This window comes from Onychomys torridus, chromosome 3 (assembly GCF_903995425.1).
Source record: "Onychomys torridus chromosome 3, mOncTor1.1, whole genome shotgun sequence".
NCBI classification, from domain to species: Eukaryota; Metazoa; Chordata; class Mammalia; order Rodentia; family Cricetidae; genus Onychomys; species Onychomys torridus.
Window position 1 is genome coordinate 143758786 of NC_050445.1, and position 17969 is coordinate 143776754.

The window sequence follows — 17969 nt, forward strand, 5'->3', positions numbered from 1 at the left end:
GACAGAGACAGCTGGCAGCCTGAAGAGCCACCTAATGTTCCTTTGTAAAGTTGGGGCATCTGTCTTCAGCCCACAGGGCTAGAGTCTCTCAGTCACTTTTCTCAGTGTCCTGAACTCAGTCAGTAGAGCATAAGACTCTTAATCTCAGGGTCGTGGGTTTGAGCCCCACATTGGGCACCAGATATTGGTGAAATTATTAAGGCCACTACACGTAGTTAAAAGGGAGGTTTATTTTGTGGGGTAACTTACAAATGAAGGGATAGGTAGGTTGAAGGGTCTGGGAAAGGTATGGTGCAGTCCGGTGGTGTTCTCTGGAGAACTTTGCTCAGTCTACCAGGGTTCTGGAACCAAGAGAAGCCTCTCCTTTTGATCCTGGGTCTTCAGCATCCTCTCTCAGCCCCGCCTTGTATGCGTGACCATTATAGAAGCCTCAATGAGGGTTGGAACTTCCAGGCCAAGGCTGGAATGGCTACCCACTACAGTTATTAACACTAAAGAATTTGGCTTTCGGAAGTGGGGAGTGGGAACAGGCTAAAAAGAGGGGGCTTTGTGGAGGGAGGAGTGAGGGAGGGTTTGCTGGAGCAGAATAACTGGAACAAGTGGTAGAGGAAGCAGGGGAGGAGGTATGGGGAGTTTGTGTTACAGTACCCCTGTAAGGGCTAGCAATGTTGTAGAGCTTCAAGGAGAAAATGGTGTGACTAGTTGTTAAGGAGTGTTGCATAGAAAGAAGCAGAGTGCTAAAGAGGTCCTCAAAAATCCTCAAAGATACCTCCACAATAGATTACTGGCAATGGTCGAGAGAAAGCCTAAGCTGACCTACTCTGGTGATCAGATGGCCAAACACCCTAACTGTTATGATAGAACTCTCATACAGTGACTGATGGAAGCAGATGCAAAGATCCACGGCTGAGCCCCAGGTGGAGCTCCAGGAGTCCAACCGGCAAGAGAGAGAGGAAGGATTATATGAGCAAGAGATGTTGAGCTAATGATTGGAAAAAGCACAGGGACAAATAGCCAAACTAGTGGAAACACATGAACTGTGAACCAATAGCTGAGGAGGCCCTAACTGGATCAGGCCCTCTGGATAAGTGAAACAGTTGATTTGCCTGAACTATTGAGGAGGCCCCCAGGCAGTGGGACTGGGACCTGTACTTAGTGCATGAGCTGGCTTTTTGGAATCTAGGGCCTATGCTGAGACATTTTGCTCAGCCTTGGCATGGAGAGGAGGGGACTGGGCCTGTCTAAACTGAATTTACCAGGCTGAGCTGAAGCCCAAGCAGAGACCTGGCCTTGGAAGAGGTGGGAATAGGGGGTGGATTTGGGGGAAAGGCTGCGGGGGTGGGAGGAGGGAGGACAGGGGAATCTGTGGCTGATATGTAAAATTAAATAAATTATAAAATAATAATAATAATAATAATAATAATAATAATAATAATAAAGTGCTGGAAAGGCTGATATGCTCTGTGCATTTGCACTGATGAACACAGGCAAAGAAGCTGGGACTTTGGCACCTGTGGGAAGAAGGCATGGTGACAATCACTGAAGTTTGGGCTAAGAGGCATGACCTGCGAAGTTGTGGGGTTAGGCCAGTCTGCAGCACTGTGGCCTGGACTGGAGGAAGCAGCAGAGGAGGAAGTGGGAGCCAAGGACATAGAGGCTGTTCTGCTGGGTCTTGGAGAATCCCAGATGCATGGGGGAGTGGGGAGGGTGGCAGATGAGGGAACTGACAGAGGAGAAGGGAGGAAGCTGGTAGCATGGACAGAGCAACAAGTGATGGGCCTAGAGTGCCTGACAGTCAGTATTCCTGCAGAGCATAGGAGATTAAATAGGGCATGAATAGCAGAACGGCCTACAACAGAATTTAGAGAAGTTCAGAGAGCATGGGAGTCATATAGATGGCTTGGAACAGACAGAAGAGAAAGCAGAGCCAGAAAAGATCTCTTTACATTTTCCTTTATATTTTGTGATTACAAAAGTTGTAAAGATCATAGATACTGTTAAGATCCAGAGACCTCTTGTGGCAGGGGGTCACTTACATTGGTTATCTAGTAGATACAGAGGTCAAGCCTGTGTACTATAGGGAATGAGCTTAAGAGATTTGATGTCTGAGTGTTGTAGCCATTTGAGATTCTGGAGGAGATATCCAAAAGTCGAGTTAGTCAGAATGGAGGAGGTAGAACCCATCACCCTTGGTGTTAGAGGGTCAAAGGGTGAAATACCAGGTGTTCCAAAGTATCTTGAGAGGCTGAGGAATGGTCTCTTGGAGACAGATGCCATCACCCAGCTTCTGGTCACCAAAAGAGGGAGCCCCAAAGATCAGAAAAGAAATTTGGGACCTGTGGACAGGATTTTTCAGAAAGGAGAAGGGCACTGGATTCTGGAAGTAGGACCACCAAGAGTGAAAGAGAAAAGTTCCCTACCAAACCACAGTGGATGGAATGTGCATGACTGGACAGTATGTGTATGGCTGGCAACCAGTCCTTGGGAGTCCACCATAATCAGTGGAGTTTGTGGTGGGGGATAATCTACCCAATCCCATAGGACAGAACAGAGACATTGGACACTCAATTTGTGTCATCTCATAACCTGAGGATGGTTTAGGACTGCCAGGGTGGTTGACTTACCAATTAGCCCCTGTTGGATGAGGGAATCAGGTGCCAGGGGGATTGGATCATGTGAAAAAGGTTTGAGGAGATATTGCTGGCCTATGTAGGTCATGGCACCAATGAAGACCACCTCTCCACCCACACAGTGAGGACTTCCTCTTAGATCCTGAATTATGAACAAACTGCACCCAAACATCTGTTTACACAGAGAGATCCTTTATTAAGGTGGGGAAGTTCTGACTCAGGCAGAAAACAGCAGCAAATGAACTTGCAGGTATACTTTTTAGGAGGAGAAGAAGGGGAGGTCTGTGTTAGAATGGGCTGTGATACAGTGGTAAAGGAGATAGATGGAGAAGAAGGGGATGGGATAGGAGAAATGGTGATGGGGTATTAGTCCTGGAGGACAAAGTCTACCTTTGGACAGATAGGAGACAAAGATGGCACATAGGCAAATGGCAGTTTATAAAGGTGGAGGGGAAACTTCATTTTAGGATTAGGAGTTTCATTTTAATTGGGCATCTTAATTAGGTGGAAAAAAAGGAGGCTTTTGATTGGTAGTCAGCCTCAAAAAGAGGAAGTAGCCAAATAAGGCAATTTTCCATTGTGACTAGCTTTAGGAGTGTAATCTAATGTTTTTTTTAGTAAGGCAGAGGGAATAAGGGAGAAGGGTAAGACCTGCCTGAGACATATGCTTGATTGGACTAGTGTCCCTTCACATGCAATATCCAGAAGACAGTTTCACAACAGTCCTCCCTTAAAACCATGGGCTCTGTGTACTTCTGTAATATTCCTTTGCTTCAAAGCATTTAGTGTCTTGTATCACAAATCAGAATGTGGTGATACTTTGTTTGTACTCTTAAGAAGTAAAATTTCTCTAAAGATCAGAGGACAGAGCCAGCCACTAGATTAACTACAGAGACCAGACAGTGGTGGCATACATCTTTAATATTAGTACTCCAGTGGCAAACTAAAGATCTGTCTGGATTTCTGTGAGTTCAAGGCTGTACTGTGCTACATAAGATTCATCTAGTTTAAAAGAGAATCAGAGCCAGGCAGTGGTGGCACACACCTTTAATTCCAGCACTTGAGATCACACACTTTATTCCCAGCACTAGGAAGGTTGTGACAGGAAGTGATATGGCTGGACAGAGAGAGTAATATAAAGTAGGAGGAGACAGGAATTTGAACTCTTTCAGGCTGAGGAGCTGGTGAGGTAAGAGGTGATGGCTGTGGCTTGCTCTGCTTCTCGAGTCTTTCAGCTTTCACCCTGATATCTGGGGCTTGGTTTTTATTAAAACCAATTAGGATTTATGCCATTCCAGAAGGCTGAATAGGTTTTTAAATTTACTAGTTTCTGATAGAAAATATCTATATTGTTGTTCTATTGACTATGACAATTTTCTTTGTCCATATGCCATATAGAGACATGATCTTTATCATCATCATCATCACCATCATCATCATCGTCATCATCATCATCATCATCATCATCATCATCATTTTATATGTATGGGCTTTTTGGTTTTGTCTGTACCACACATGTTCCTGAGAGCATCTGAAAGCACAGTGAGTGTTGGATCCTCTGTCCCTGTACTTACAGACAGTTGTGAGCTGTCATGTGGGTGCTGAGAACTGAAACCTAGACATCTGGTAGAGCAGCCACTGCACACAGGTATTGAGCCATTTATTTCTCCAGCCCCACATCCATCATCAGTAGTAGGACAATGGTGCTCATAGCTGTGGTTTTCCCTTCTAAAATTCTTGTTCATGTTTTCACAACTTACTTTAATAATTCAAACAGTAAATTTTAGAACTCCCTTTGGAGAACTGTTAGCCATTGTTTCTTCAAATATTTAAAATCTAGAATTTTAAATTTTCAGTTATAGACCTTTTAGCACAAGAACTTGCTCTTGTTTTTTTCTTTGTGGTTTTCATTCCTCTGCTGGGCTCTCTCGTCTCTTCTCTCATCATCTCTTATCACCTCGTCACCTTCTAAATGACTGAAAGTGCAGTCTTAGCTCCTCTCTAGAGAAGGTAATGACCTACAACTGTGGCCAGACTCTGAGTTTCTTTCTTAAAAATTAATTAATTACTGTATATTATAATAACTCATACAAGAAAGATACAGAAAACCATGCTGAGTAAGTCAAGTAAAAATATATGAGTCCTTTATTAGCTGAGGACTAAGAACAGGCTCATGCTTGAACATCTCTTGATACTAAAGATCAGGGGTATAGCATTTTTAAAGGCAAAAAAATCAAAGATCATGAATTACATTAATGTTAGATGAGGGTCAGAGTAAGCTTGAAACCTTCATTTCTGGCAGAGCATAGTAATTACATTAGACTCAGCATGACAGTTATTTTTGCACCATACCGTGTTCAGTTATTTTAACTTATGTTAGTTTGAATAAACATTAATTATTTTGGTTAATATTTCCAGACCATGGAAATCTCAAATTTTTTAAAGATAGATGGTGCAGATACATAAAGAGATAAGAACCGTCTAAGCAAACACAAAATGTAGTCAGGACAAGATGGTATTGCATTAGCTCCTGCAATACATCTGTGAGTGCATATATGAGTTTCTATGTGTATCATGCTCATGCAGGAGCTCAGAGAGATGAGAAGTTGGTGTCTGATCCAATAGAAGTAGTTACAGACTACTGTGAGATGACATGTGGTTGCAGAGAATTGAACCTCTGGCCTCTGAAGGAGCAGTAAGCATTCTTAACCTCTGACCCATCACTCTAGTCCCAGACTACAAATTTCTTAACTTTTCCAATATAAGTTGCATTTGTTATTTATTATTTTTCCATTCTTGCTGTCTCAAGCAGAATCATCAACATACTTTTTGAATAATCTCAAACAATATCTCCTAGTTTGGAATCTTACACTGGGTGAGGTGGGCTGCATTTCTGATCTATCCACTAGATACACTGAAACTCAAAAATGTTTGAGCCTTGGGAATACAGACCAGGCTGTACAACATAGTATGAGCATATTCCAAAATAAAAACAAAAACCAAAAATCCAACCAAGCAACATGGCTCACTGGGCAACAGCACTTGTCATGCAATGTAACCTGACTGAGTTAGATCCTGGAATCCACATAAATGTGGAAAGAGAAAACCAGCTCCAGCAGGTTGTCCTCTGACCTTCACATGACCTTTGCATGTGTACCTCCTGCTCCTTATATAGACAAATAACTTTTCAAAATACACTCAACTAATATGAGATCATTTTTTTTTAATTTTCAAATGTTTATATAGCTATTAATTGAATGAAAGGCCATTTCATCTCAAACCACCATCCCCTCAGTTCTTCTGGCAACCTGAGGTGGTAGAATTTCCTCACAATGTAATTTTTAAAGCAAAATGACATCCAGTTAAGAACAGCATGATTTTTACAACCATATACTTACAGATGGTTAGGGCAGCCTCCTAAATACCTCTGTAGTTTTAAAAACTGATCCCAAAAGACATTGGCTTCCCAATAGCTAGTTTCAATTATTATACATCTTTAAAAATAACAAAACTAAATTGTCTTTAAATTGCTGACAAATTTCTATTAAATTAGATTTTTTTTAAATGTCTTAGATCGTCTTAGGTCTTCTTTTTATCATTATATTTGTGTTCCAATTCTACACATCAGCCATGGGTTCCCCTGTCCTCCCCCCTCCTACCCCCATCCCCACCCTCCCCCCATTCCCATCTCCCCCAGGGCCAAGACACCCCTGGGGATTCATTTAAACCTGGTGGATTCAGTACAGGCAGGTCCAGTCCCCTCCTTCCAGGCTGAGCAAAGTGTCCCTGTGCAAATCCAAGGTTCCAAACAGCCAGCTCATGCACCAAGGACAGGTCCCGGTCCCACAGCCTGGATGCCTCCCAAGCAGTTCAAGCTATTCAATTGTCTCACTTATCCAGAGGGCTTGATCCAGCTGGGGGCTCCACAGTCTTTGGTTCATAATTCGTGTGCTTCCATTCATTTGGCTATTTGTCCCTGTGCTTTTTCCAATCTTGGTCTCAACAATTCACATTCTTACAGTCCTTCCTTTTTATCGATAATTGGACTCCTGGAGCTCCACCTGGGGCCTGGCCAAGGATCTCTGCATCTACTTCCATCAGTTATTGGATGAGAGTTCCAGCACGGCCCTTAGAGGGTTTGGCCATCTGATCACCAGACTAGGTCAGATCAGGCTTTCTCTTGACCATTGCCAACAGTCTACAGAGGATGTATCATTGTGGATTTCTGGGGACCTCTTGAGCACTCTGCCTAATCCTGTTCTCATGTGATCTTCATTTATCATGGTCTATTAAACAGAGAATTCTCAACAGAGGAAGTTCAAATGGCTGAAAGACATTTAAAGAATTGCTCAACATCCCTAATTATCCGGGAAATGCAAATCAAAACGACTTTGAGATACCGCCTTACACCTGTCAGAATAGCTAAGATGAAAAACACTGAAGACAGCTTATGCTGGAGAGGATGTGGAGCAAGGGGAACTCTCCTCCACTGCTGGTGGAAATGCAAGCTTGTACAGCCACTTTGGAAATCAATATGGTGCTTCCTTAGAAAATTGGGAATCCACCTTCCCCAAGACCCAGCTGTAGCACTCTTGGGCACATACCCAAAGAATGGTCAATCATACCACAAGGGCATTTGCTCAGGTATGTTCATATCAGCATTGTTTGTAATAGGCAGAACCTGGAAACAACTTAGATGCCCTTCAACTGAAGAATGGATAAAGAAAATATGGTACATATACACAATGGAATACTGCCCAACAATGAAAAACAATGACATCATGAGGTTTGCGGGCAAATGGATGGATCTAAAAAAAATTATCCTGAGTGAGGTAACCCAAACTCAGAAGGACAATTATGGTATGTACTCACTCATAGGAAGATACTAGATGTAAAACAAAGATGACTAGATTGCTACAAAACTTCAGAGAGGCTACCTAGAAAATGGGACCCTAGGAAAGACATAGGGATCGCCCAATGACAGAGAAATGGATAAAATCTACATGAACAACCTGGACTACAGTGGGAGTAATGAAGGGCAAGGTTTGAGGAAAAGAAAGCATAGGGGAGCAGGAGATCCCAGCTGGATCAAGAACAAAAAGGGAGAACAAGGAATATGGGATCCTTTAATCATTTTAAATCTATTGGATTTTACCAAGTAACTGAACATAAATGGTATTTGTTATTTCGCTAATTTATGAGAACATATATTTTATTAGAGAGGTGATCACCATCAAGATAAATAATACTCATTCTCAATACAATACAGAAAGTTAAAAAAAAGTTAATCTATACCTTCTCAATTCAGTAAAAAAAAGTTCAAAACTTAAAAAATTATCCCTTATCAGCATTCTAAAACTCAAGTGTAACAAGTATAGAACCAAAAAATAACAGACATATTTTTGTTATTTATATAGTTTAATAAAAATTGTGCTAATGAAATAGGTGTCAGAACATTTTAAACTTACAGGTATATGGTTTCTTAGTTGAACAGTCAACAGAATAAATTTGTGTTCCTTTTAGATAATGACAACTATGATTCTTTTCTGAGTCATTAATTCTGTGTAAAAAGAATAAAAAGAAAATCAGAAATCAAGAATTGATCACTGCAGATACCATTTTTTTGTTTCAAAGTTAGAATTAGCTATAACAAACACAAGTCAAAAAGAAGAATCAAAATATTGTTACAGGAAGAAAACAAAGACATGAGGGGAGTCAGGAGACGGCGTTTAGATGCAAAACTCTAAACATCAGACACAACTAATCCTACCCTGTCTGAAAAAGTGGGATTGTGATTCAAATGAAAAGGAAATGGTACAGGCTTTAGAGTTACAATTTTCCTAATGTCTCCAGGGAGTCTTGTAGAATAAAACACAAATATTCCAAAGGTGAAATTACTTAGGGCTAACGTGATTTCTCTTCTATGGTCTCAGACTGCTCCTTCCAAAGCAGAGCTCTTTCCTTCCTTCTGAATGCTCCTTCTGTGCCACACATAGGCAGGACACACATGCACAACAATCTCACTACCCTCAGCAAAGCCCACATTATCCAAACATTGTACTTACCGAGTTTTCTCTATTTTAGTGGTGTTTTCCCACAGCCAGGAAACCTCTGTTTCATCTGTTTTGAGGAGAATCCACCCATCAATTTCAAACAATAGTATGTTTTCCTGTAGAAAATCACAACCCATAACTGAGTATATAGTCCTAATCCCTTTTTCTTTTAATTTGTTTTTTTAAAAATATTTGTTTAAATGTATGCATATATTTAAAATTTGAGACAGAATTATTTCACCCCATAGTTCAAGCTGGCCTGGAAACTCACTGTAAAAATCAAACTGGCCTCAAACTCATGGTGGTCCTCCTGTCTCAGCCTCTCAAGTGCTGGGGTTCTAGGAATGAGTTATTAAGCTGCGTGATCTGCTCCCTTTACTAAATTTGGGTCTTCTAAGGGCCTGTACAGGACTGCTGTGCAGAACTTGCCACCTGGAGCTCATTTGTTACTTTTGTTTTCTAACACATTAAGCATTGTAATAGAATTTTCCTATTTTTCACTAAAGATAATAATAAATTGCCATAAGCAGCTATGTCCTTCCTTCTATAACATTCGGTTTTCTTCATGACCCATGCTTCTGTGCAAAAAGTTACAAAGATACAGAAAAGCAGAACACGTCACCTACCAGCTCTGCTTTGGAGTCAATCTCCAGAAGATGAGAATTCAGTTCCTCACATGCAGACTGACTATCTACCCAGCTTTTGAGTCCATGAAAACCTCGATAGAAATTGTTTCCAAAAGCAATCCAATCATGTGAGCAAAGATCACAGGAACTGTCTAGGAAACACACATGTGTGAAATGCATACTCAGCACTGGAATAACCATTAATAATTCAACTGTGAGAGCCAAAGTTACTTTTTGAGTTTCAATTACTATGCCTAAGAGATCCATGAAAGAAAAATGTCTCTGATCTGCAAGTCACTTGTTCATGGGCAGTTCCTGAAGTGCTGGAGGCTATGGTGTATGGATGATAACAGCCACATATTTTTCATTTTCTTAAACAGCTTTGTTTGACCCACCTGCACAGATGTGCTTGATCACATGTGGGCAGGAGGTTCACAGGCAGAAAATACGTCAGGATGTAAGCTTGTCCCCGAAAGTATGTAGGCTAGAGGTATATCAGGATGTGTGCTTGCCCCTGATCAGACCTAATGGAAAATGCAATGAATTATGACTTTTCCTTCTTATGCTGCTGCAAACTGGGATTTGGGCCATTTCCAGGGAACCAGTTATAGACATGGCCAGAGTCCATCTGCCTGGCCAGCATTTAATTAAAGCTTGCTTCAAATTTAACTTTAAACTGTTGTAGTGGTCTTGTTCTTGATTGGTGGGATTAACATAACTATTAGGCTTTTGTAAGTCTCATGAACACTACATAGAGAGACAAGTTTCATCAATGTCCTTGCTGGTGCTAGAGGTTGATAAAGGCCACTAGGATGCTCAGCCAGCCTCTTGCCCATGAGCTTCACTCTGGTCTAATCACTGTCTACAAATGCTGAGTAATATTTACACAATCCTTATATCATAAAAATTAATAATGACAAATTTTGTTTTAAAAATTTATACATAAAATCGATATAAATTGATTCTTATAAGGAAAACAAGTTTCAGTATTATTTTTGTCATAATATGTATACATATGTAAATGGTTAGTGACATATAACTATATGAATAGAAAAAGCAGTTACTGAAATGATTCTCAATCTGTAGTTGGTTTTATGAAGAATGGCTCTGAATACACAAAATTAAAATACATGGAAGCTTTAAACTAGTATTCTAAGTATTTAAGAAATGTACTTGTCATTTTTCATTTATGTAACATTTATAATCATTCAAGGTCCAGTTTGTTACATTTGTCCTAAGAAAAATGAGGGCATTTTACTTCTCTGTCTCTCATGTCATATGTTTATTTCCATAGCAGCATGTATTTATGAAACATAAATTACATTTCTTTATTTTGTTAGTTTATTGAAATAGCATTGTCCCACTCAAATATTTTGTGGGTAATATATGTCTAGGAAAATACATGAAAGTTGATAAAGCTCCCAGGTAAGACATCAGACATTAACCACTACCTACTAACACTCCTTAAAGCCTGCCCAACAGCCACAGACTGCACTCCTTCACCTGGCTCCATATTCTGGCTACAACTTCAGCAGAAGACTACTGCTTTATCCAAGGCCAGGGCGATTTTAGGGACCCCAGGTAAGCCACTGCCTACAGCCAGTGAACACTCCCTAAAGCTGACCCAAGAGCCCCCAACTGCACCTTCCTTGAGCTCCATCCCAGGCTACAACCTCAGCAGACAACTTCTGCTGTATGGGAGACAAACCATACTAGGAATTTCAGAGAGCAAACATGTCACAGACTGATCCCAGAGGCCACACAGGTATATAGAATCACAGAGGCAACACTGGCAACCAAAACTGCCAAAGTGTTACAGGATGTAAAAGCCCCTAGAGACACTGTACTGCACCTGAAGACTTGCTGGTCACCAGAAGCCCTAGCCAGCTAGGCCAGAAGACCAAAGAGATAACAGAAACTAAGGAACAAAACATCCATTGAACAAAGACAAACTCAGGAATCACACCTAGACCTATAATTAATGCTAGTATAAGAACACAATCAATAATACAAAAGTCAATATGGCACTACCAGAGCCCAGCTATCCTATAACAGTGAGACCTGAAAATTCTGATGCAGCTGAAACACTAGAAAATGATCTTAAACCAAATTTATAAAGATGGCAGAGGTCCTTAAAGAGAAAATTTTAAAAAATCCCTTATATCAATTGAAAATTTGAGAAACAAAAAAAAAAATCAATACATCCCTTAAAGAATGACAAGAAAGCTAATAAAAAACAAACAGGTAAAGGAAATTGTTCAAGACCTGAAAAAGAAAATAGAAGCAATTTAAAAAACAAACAACAGGGTTGGGGATTTAGCTCAGTGGTAGAGCACTCGCCTAGCAAGTGCAAGGCCCTGGGTTCGATCCTCAGCTCCACATAAAAACAAAATAAAACAAAAAACAGATGGAATTCTTTAAATGGAAAATCTGGGTAAGTGAACAGAAAATACAGGTGCAAGCCTCACCAATGGAATACAAGAAATGGAAGATTTATCTCAGGCATTGAAAATATGATAAAAGAAATAGATTCACCAGTCACAGAATATATTAAATCTAAAAAAAAAATTCCTAATGTAAAACATCCAGAAAACGTGGGACACCTATGAAAAGACCGAATCATAAGAATAATAGGAAAAGGAGAAAAAAACCTAGCATTAAGGGCCAGAAAATATATTCAACAAAATCATAGAACAAAAATTTCCTAAACTAAGGAAGAACATGTCTATAAAGGTATATGAAGCTTATAGAACACCACAAAATTTGGACTAGAAAACAAAAAAGTCCTTGCACCACATAATAGCCAAACACTAAACATACAGAATAAAGTAAGAATATTAAAAGCCTCAAATGAGAAAGGCCAAATAACATATAAAAACAGACCTATTATAATTACACCCGATTTTTCAATGGAGACTCTAAAAGTCAGATGGGGCCTGGACAGGTGTCTTGCAGACTATAAGAGACAATGCCAGCCCAGACTACTATACCCAACAAAACTTTCAATCATCAAAGATGGAAAAAAGATGTTCCATGACAAAGTCAAATTTAGCCAATATCTTTCTACAAGTCCAGCCACACAGAAGATACTAGAAGGAAAACTCCAACCCAAGGAGGTAAAATACACCATGAATACACAAGCAATAAATAACTTCACACCAGCAAAACCCAAAGAAGGGAAACACACACACACACACACACACACCACCACCACCACCACCACCACCACCACCACCACCACCACCAGGAGCAGCGAAATAACAGGAATTAACAATCCTTGGTCATCAATATCTCTCAATATCAATGGACTCTCTTTACCCCCCCAAAGAAAAGATACAGACTAACATAATGGATACAAAAACATATTCCATCCTTCTGCTGCACACAAGAAACATACCTCAACACCAAGGAGAGCCATTACCTCAGAGTAAAGGGTCAGAAAAAGATTTTGCAGTCAAATGAACCTAAGAAGCAAGCTGGTGTAAGCTATTCTAAAATTTACAAAATAGACTTCCAACCAAAATTAAGCAAAAGAGATGGAGAAGGGCATTTCATACTTGTTAATGGAAAACCCTACCAAGAGGACATTGTAATTCTTAACATCTATGCCCCAAAGGCCAGGGCATCCACATTTGTAAAAAAAAAAAAAAAAAAAAATCACTAAACTTTACATCATACATTAAACTGCATACCTTAATTTGGGGAGACTTCAATACCAGACTCTCACCAATGGGCTGGTCATCCAGACAAAAACTAAACAGAGAAATAATGGAGCTAACATACTTATAATTCAAATGGACACAACAGATATCTACAGAGCATTTCACCCAAGCACAAAAGAATATACCTTCTTAGTACCACGTGGAACATTCTCCAAAACTTGCCATATACTGGGTCACAAAGCAAGTCTCAACAAATACAAGGAAATTAAAATACCTCCTGTACCTTATCAGACCACCATGAATTAAGGGTGGATTTCAGAAACAACAGAAAGCCTGCCAACTCAAGGAAACTGAACAACTCTCTACTGAATCATCCCTGGGTCAAGGAAGGAATATAGAAAGAAATTAAAGACTTTCTTTAATTCAATGAAAATGATTGCACAACATACCCAAGCTTATTGGACACAATGAAAGTGATGCTAAGAGGAAATTTGATAGCACTAAGAGCCTTCATAAAGAAATTGGAGAGATCTCATACCAGTGACTGACAGCATATCCAAAAGCTCTAGAACAAAAAAGAAGCAAACACACTCAAGAGGAGTAGAAGGCAGGAAATAAACTGAGGGATGAAATAAAATAGAAACAGAGAACAATACAAAAAATCAATGAAACAAAGAGTTGGTTCTTCAAGAAAAATCAACAAAATCAACAAACCCTTATCCATATTAACTAAAATGCAGAGAGTGAATATCAAAATTAACAAAATTAGAAATGAAAGGGGATATATAACAACAGACACCTAGGAAATCCAAAGAATTTTAAGGTCATACTTCAAAAATCTGTACTCCACAAAACTGGAGAATCTAAATGAAATGGAAAATTTTCTGGATACTACTTACCCAAGTTAAATCAAGATCAGATAAGCAACTAAATAGATCTACAACCCACACGGAGATATAAACAGTCATTAAAAGTCTCCCAACCAAAAAAAAAAAAGACCAGGGCCAGATTATTTTAATGCAGATTTCTACCAGACTTTCAAAGAAGAGTTAATTCCTGTACTCCTCAAAAGGAACATTGCCAAATTCATTTTATGAGGCCACAGTTACCCTGATACCCAAACCACACAAAGATTCAACAAAGAAAAAGAATTACAGACCAATTTCCCACATGAACATTGATGCAAAAATACTCAATAACATACTTGCAAACCAAATCCAAGAATACATCAAAAAGATCACCTACGAGGATCAAGTTGCTTCATCCCAGGGATGCAGCAATGATTCAACATATGGAAATCTGTCAATGTAATCTGGCTTTAAAAAAAAAAAAAACTGAAAGAAAACAAAAACACATGATCATCTCATTAGATGCTGAAAAAGCCTTTGACAAAATCCAACATTCCTCCATTATAAAAGTCTTGGAGAGATCAGGAATACAAGGAACATACCTAGAAATAGTAAAGGCAATATACAGCAAGCCAGTAGCCAACATCATATTAAATGGAGAGAAATTCAAAGAAATTCCACTAAAATGAGGAAAAAGACAAAAAGACAAAGCTGTCCACTCTCTCCATATCTATTCAATATGATACTGAAACTTGAAGTTCCAACTAGAGCAATAACACAACTAAAGAAGATCAAAGGGGTACAGATTGGAAAGGGAGAAGATAAAGTATAGCTATTTTCAGGGGATATGATAGTATACATAAATGACCCCAAAATTCTACCAGGGAACCCCTACAGCTGATAAACACCTTCAGTGAAGTGGCTGGATAAAAATAATCTAAAAAAGAAATCACATTAGCCCTCTTATATACAAATGATAGATGGGCTGTGAAGGAAATGAGGGAACATCACCCTTCAAAATAGCCACAAATAATATAAAATATATTGGTGTAACTCTAACTAAGCAAGTAAAATATCTGTAGGATAAAAACTTCAAGTCTTTGAGGAAGGAAATTGAAGAAGATATCAGAAGATGGAAAGATCTTCCATGCTCATGGATCAGTAGATTAGCATAGTAATCTTACCAATTGGTCATCTTACCAAAAGCAATCTACATATTCAATGCAATTCCCATCAAAATTCTATCACAATTCTTTTCAGAACTTAAAAGAACAATATTACACTTCATATGGAAAACACACACACACACACACACACGCACATACACACACACACACATACACACACACACACACACACACACACACACACACACACACACACACACACACCAAAATAGCTAAAACAATCCTGCACAACAAAATAACTTCAAGAGGCATCACTGTCCCTGATTCCAAGGTCTAATAGAGCATGATATGGCATAAAAACACACAGGTTGATCAATGGGAAACAAATTAAAGACCCAGACATAATTCCACACACCTGTGGACACCTGAACTTTGATAAAGAAGCTAGAAATATACAGTGGAAAATAAAAGAAAGGATCTTTCAACAAATGATGCTGGTCTAACTGGATGTTGGCCTGTAGAAGAATGCTAACATCACCTGCACAAAATTCAAGTCCAAGTGGATTAATGACATCAAAATAAATCCAGTTACAGTGATTCCAGTTGAAGAGAAAGTGGGAAAAATCTCAAATTCATTGGTACAGGAGACAACTTTCTAAACAGAACACCAATAGCACAAATACAATGTTGAAAATTAATAAATGTGACCTCACAAAATTGGAAAGTTTCTGTAAGGCAAACGAAACCATCAGCAGGACAAAATTGCACATGACAGAATTGGAAAAGATCTTCCCCAACCCCAAATCCAACAGAAAGCTGATTTACAAAATACATAAAGAATTCAAGAAACTAGATATCAACAAACCAAATAATCCAACTAGAAATGGTGTACAGATCTAAACGAAGAAGTCTAAACAGAAGAATCTTAAATGTCCAAGAAAAACTTAAGGAGATATTCAACATGCTTAACCATCAGGGAAATACAAATCAAAATGATTCTGAGATTCCATCTTGCACCTGTCAGAGTGACTAAGATCAAAACTGGAGAGAATGTGGAGCAAGGGGAACACTCCACCATTGCTGTTGGGAGTGTGAACTTGTACAGCCACTTTGGAAACCAATATAGTGGTTCCTCAAATAATTGGGAATCAACCTACCTTAAGACCAAGCTATACCATTTCTAGGCATATACCCAAAGAATGTTCTTCCATATCACAAGGGCACTTGCTCAACTATGTTCATAGCAGATTTATTTATAATATCCAGAAATTGGAAACAGCCTAGATGTCCCTTAATATAGGATTAGATAAAGAAAATATGGTATATGTACACAATGGATATTACTCATCTGTTAAAGAGATGATACTGTGAAATTTGCTGTCAAATGTATTGAACTAGAAAAGATTATCCTGAGTGAAGTAGCCTAGACCCAGAAAGACAAACATGTTATGTACTCATTTATAAGTGGATATTATCTGTAAAGTAAAGGATAATCATTCTATAACTCACAGATATAGAGATGCTAAGTAACAAGAAAGGCTCAAGTGGAGGATACATGAATCTCAATGTGAATGGGAAATAGAATAGAGATCAGAGATAGATAGGGTGTGTGACTGATTGAGAGGTGGGAATGTGTCTGGTTAATTCTGATAACAAATAAGACTCTAGCATGCTAACTAGTTATGTGACACCCAAGCGGTTAGTGTCCCCCAACTTCTTAGGGGGACAAGTGGCATTCAGCCACCTGATATTGAGCAATAAAAGGTCTATGATGCCCTTAGATGTCCAGGGCTGCACACACACTACACTGACTAGCTCAGCATGTACCTACCTCATGCCAGCACATCCGGATCTCTAGTCTTAAGGGCTCCGATCTTGTCCCCCCTCCCAGGATAGGCATGGCACTTACCAGAAGCCTCACTGGGGTAGTATTTCTAGGTCAAAGCTGGAACAGATACCCACTACAGGAAAAGGAACAGGAGGGATCAGTTGTGGGGAGGATAGAGGAAAAGAGTACTGGGAAAGACAAGTGGAATTAGGGGGCATCTCTGGGAAGAGCTAGAAACCTAGTACAATGGAAACTGAAAGGAATCTATGAGGGTGACCCTAACTAAGACTTGTAGCAATAGCAGATATGGAGCCTGAACCAGTCATCTGTAACCAGACAAGACTTCCAGTGAAGGGACTGGCATCCCAACCCAGTCACATCATCTTTGACCTACAATTTTCCCTGTCTACAAGATATGCTGGGGCAAACATGGCACAGAAATTATGGGAATGGCCAACCTATAATTGGTCCAGCTTGAAACCTATACTATAAGAGGGAGTTAAACCCTGATAATGCCTGGGGAGCCACAACTCAGCGACTGGACAGCCCAAAGACCAGAGATAGAACCAAACATGACTAGCAAAAAAAGTCAATGAAATGATTCCTAATGTTATTCTGCTTTACTCATAGATTATTGCCTATCCCAGATATCATCAGAGAGGCTCAGCAACTGATGGAAACAGATTCAGAGACCTGCAGCCAAACATTAGGCAGATCTTAGGAAATACCATGGAAGAGGGGAAGGAGAGGTTATGGTAGTCAGAGGAACCAAGGACACAACGATACCAGAGTATCAACTAACCTGACCTCATAGGGGCTCACAGATACTGAACCAGAGAACTTGCATGGGACTGACCTAGGCCCTCTGCACATTGTGATGGCTGAGTAGCTTGGTCTTCTTGTAAGCCTCCCAACAGTGAGAATGGGCTGTCTCTGACTCTTTTGCCTGCTTTTGGGACCCTTTCTTACACTGAGTCACCTGGTTCAGCCTTAATAGGAGATGAGATGCCTAGTCTCACTGTAACTTGATATACCATGGCTGGCTAATATACATGGAAAGTCTGCCCTTTTCTGAAGAGAAAGGAGGAGGAGTGGATGAGGAGGTTGTGGGGGGGGACTTGGAAGAGAGAAGAGAAGGAGGGGAAACTGGGATTGGGCTGGAAAACAATTAATTAATTAATAAAAATTGATAAAG

General features: G+C 39.6%; 1 protein-coding gene across 1 annotated transcript in view; it reads right to left on the reverse strand.

Annotated features, from left to right (window-relative positions):
- Window positions 1–8078: 8078 nt before the first annotated feature.
- The window catches only part of LOC118580302 (killer cell lectin-like receptor subfamily I member 1), a 29046-nt gene continuing 19155 nt past the window's right edge, over window positions 8079–17969 (reverse strand). The window contains exons 4-6 of the mRNA XM_036181965.1: window positions 9310–9461; window positions 8696–8799; window positions 8079–8190 (exon numbers count right to left, since the gene is read on the reverse strand). Coding sequence (XP_036037858.1) covers window positions 8079–8190; window positions 8696–8799; window positions 9310–9461 — 368 coding nt within the window. The remainder of the gene's footprint in view (window positions 8191–8695; window positions 8800–9309; window positions 9462–17969) is intronic.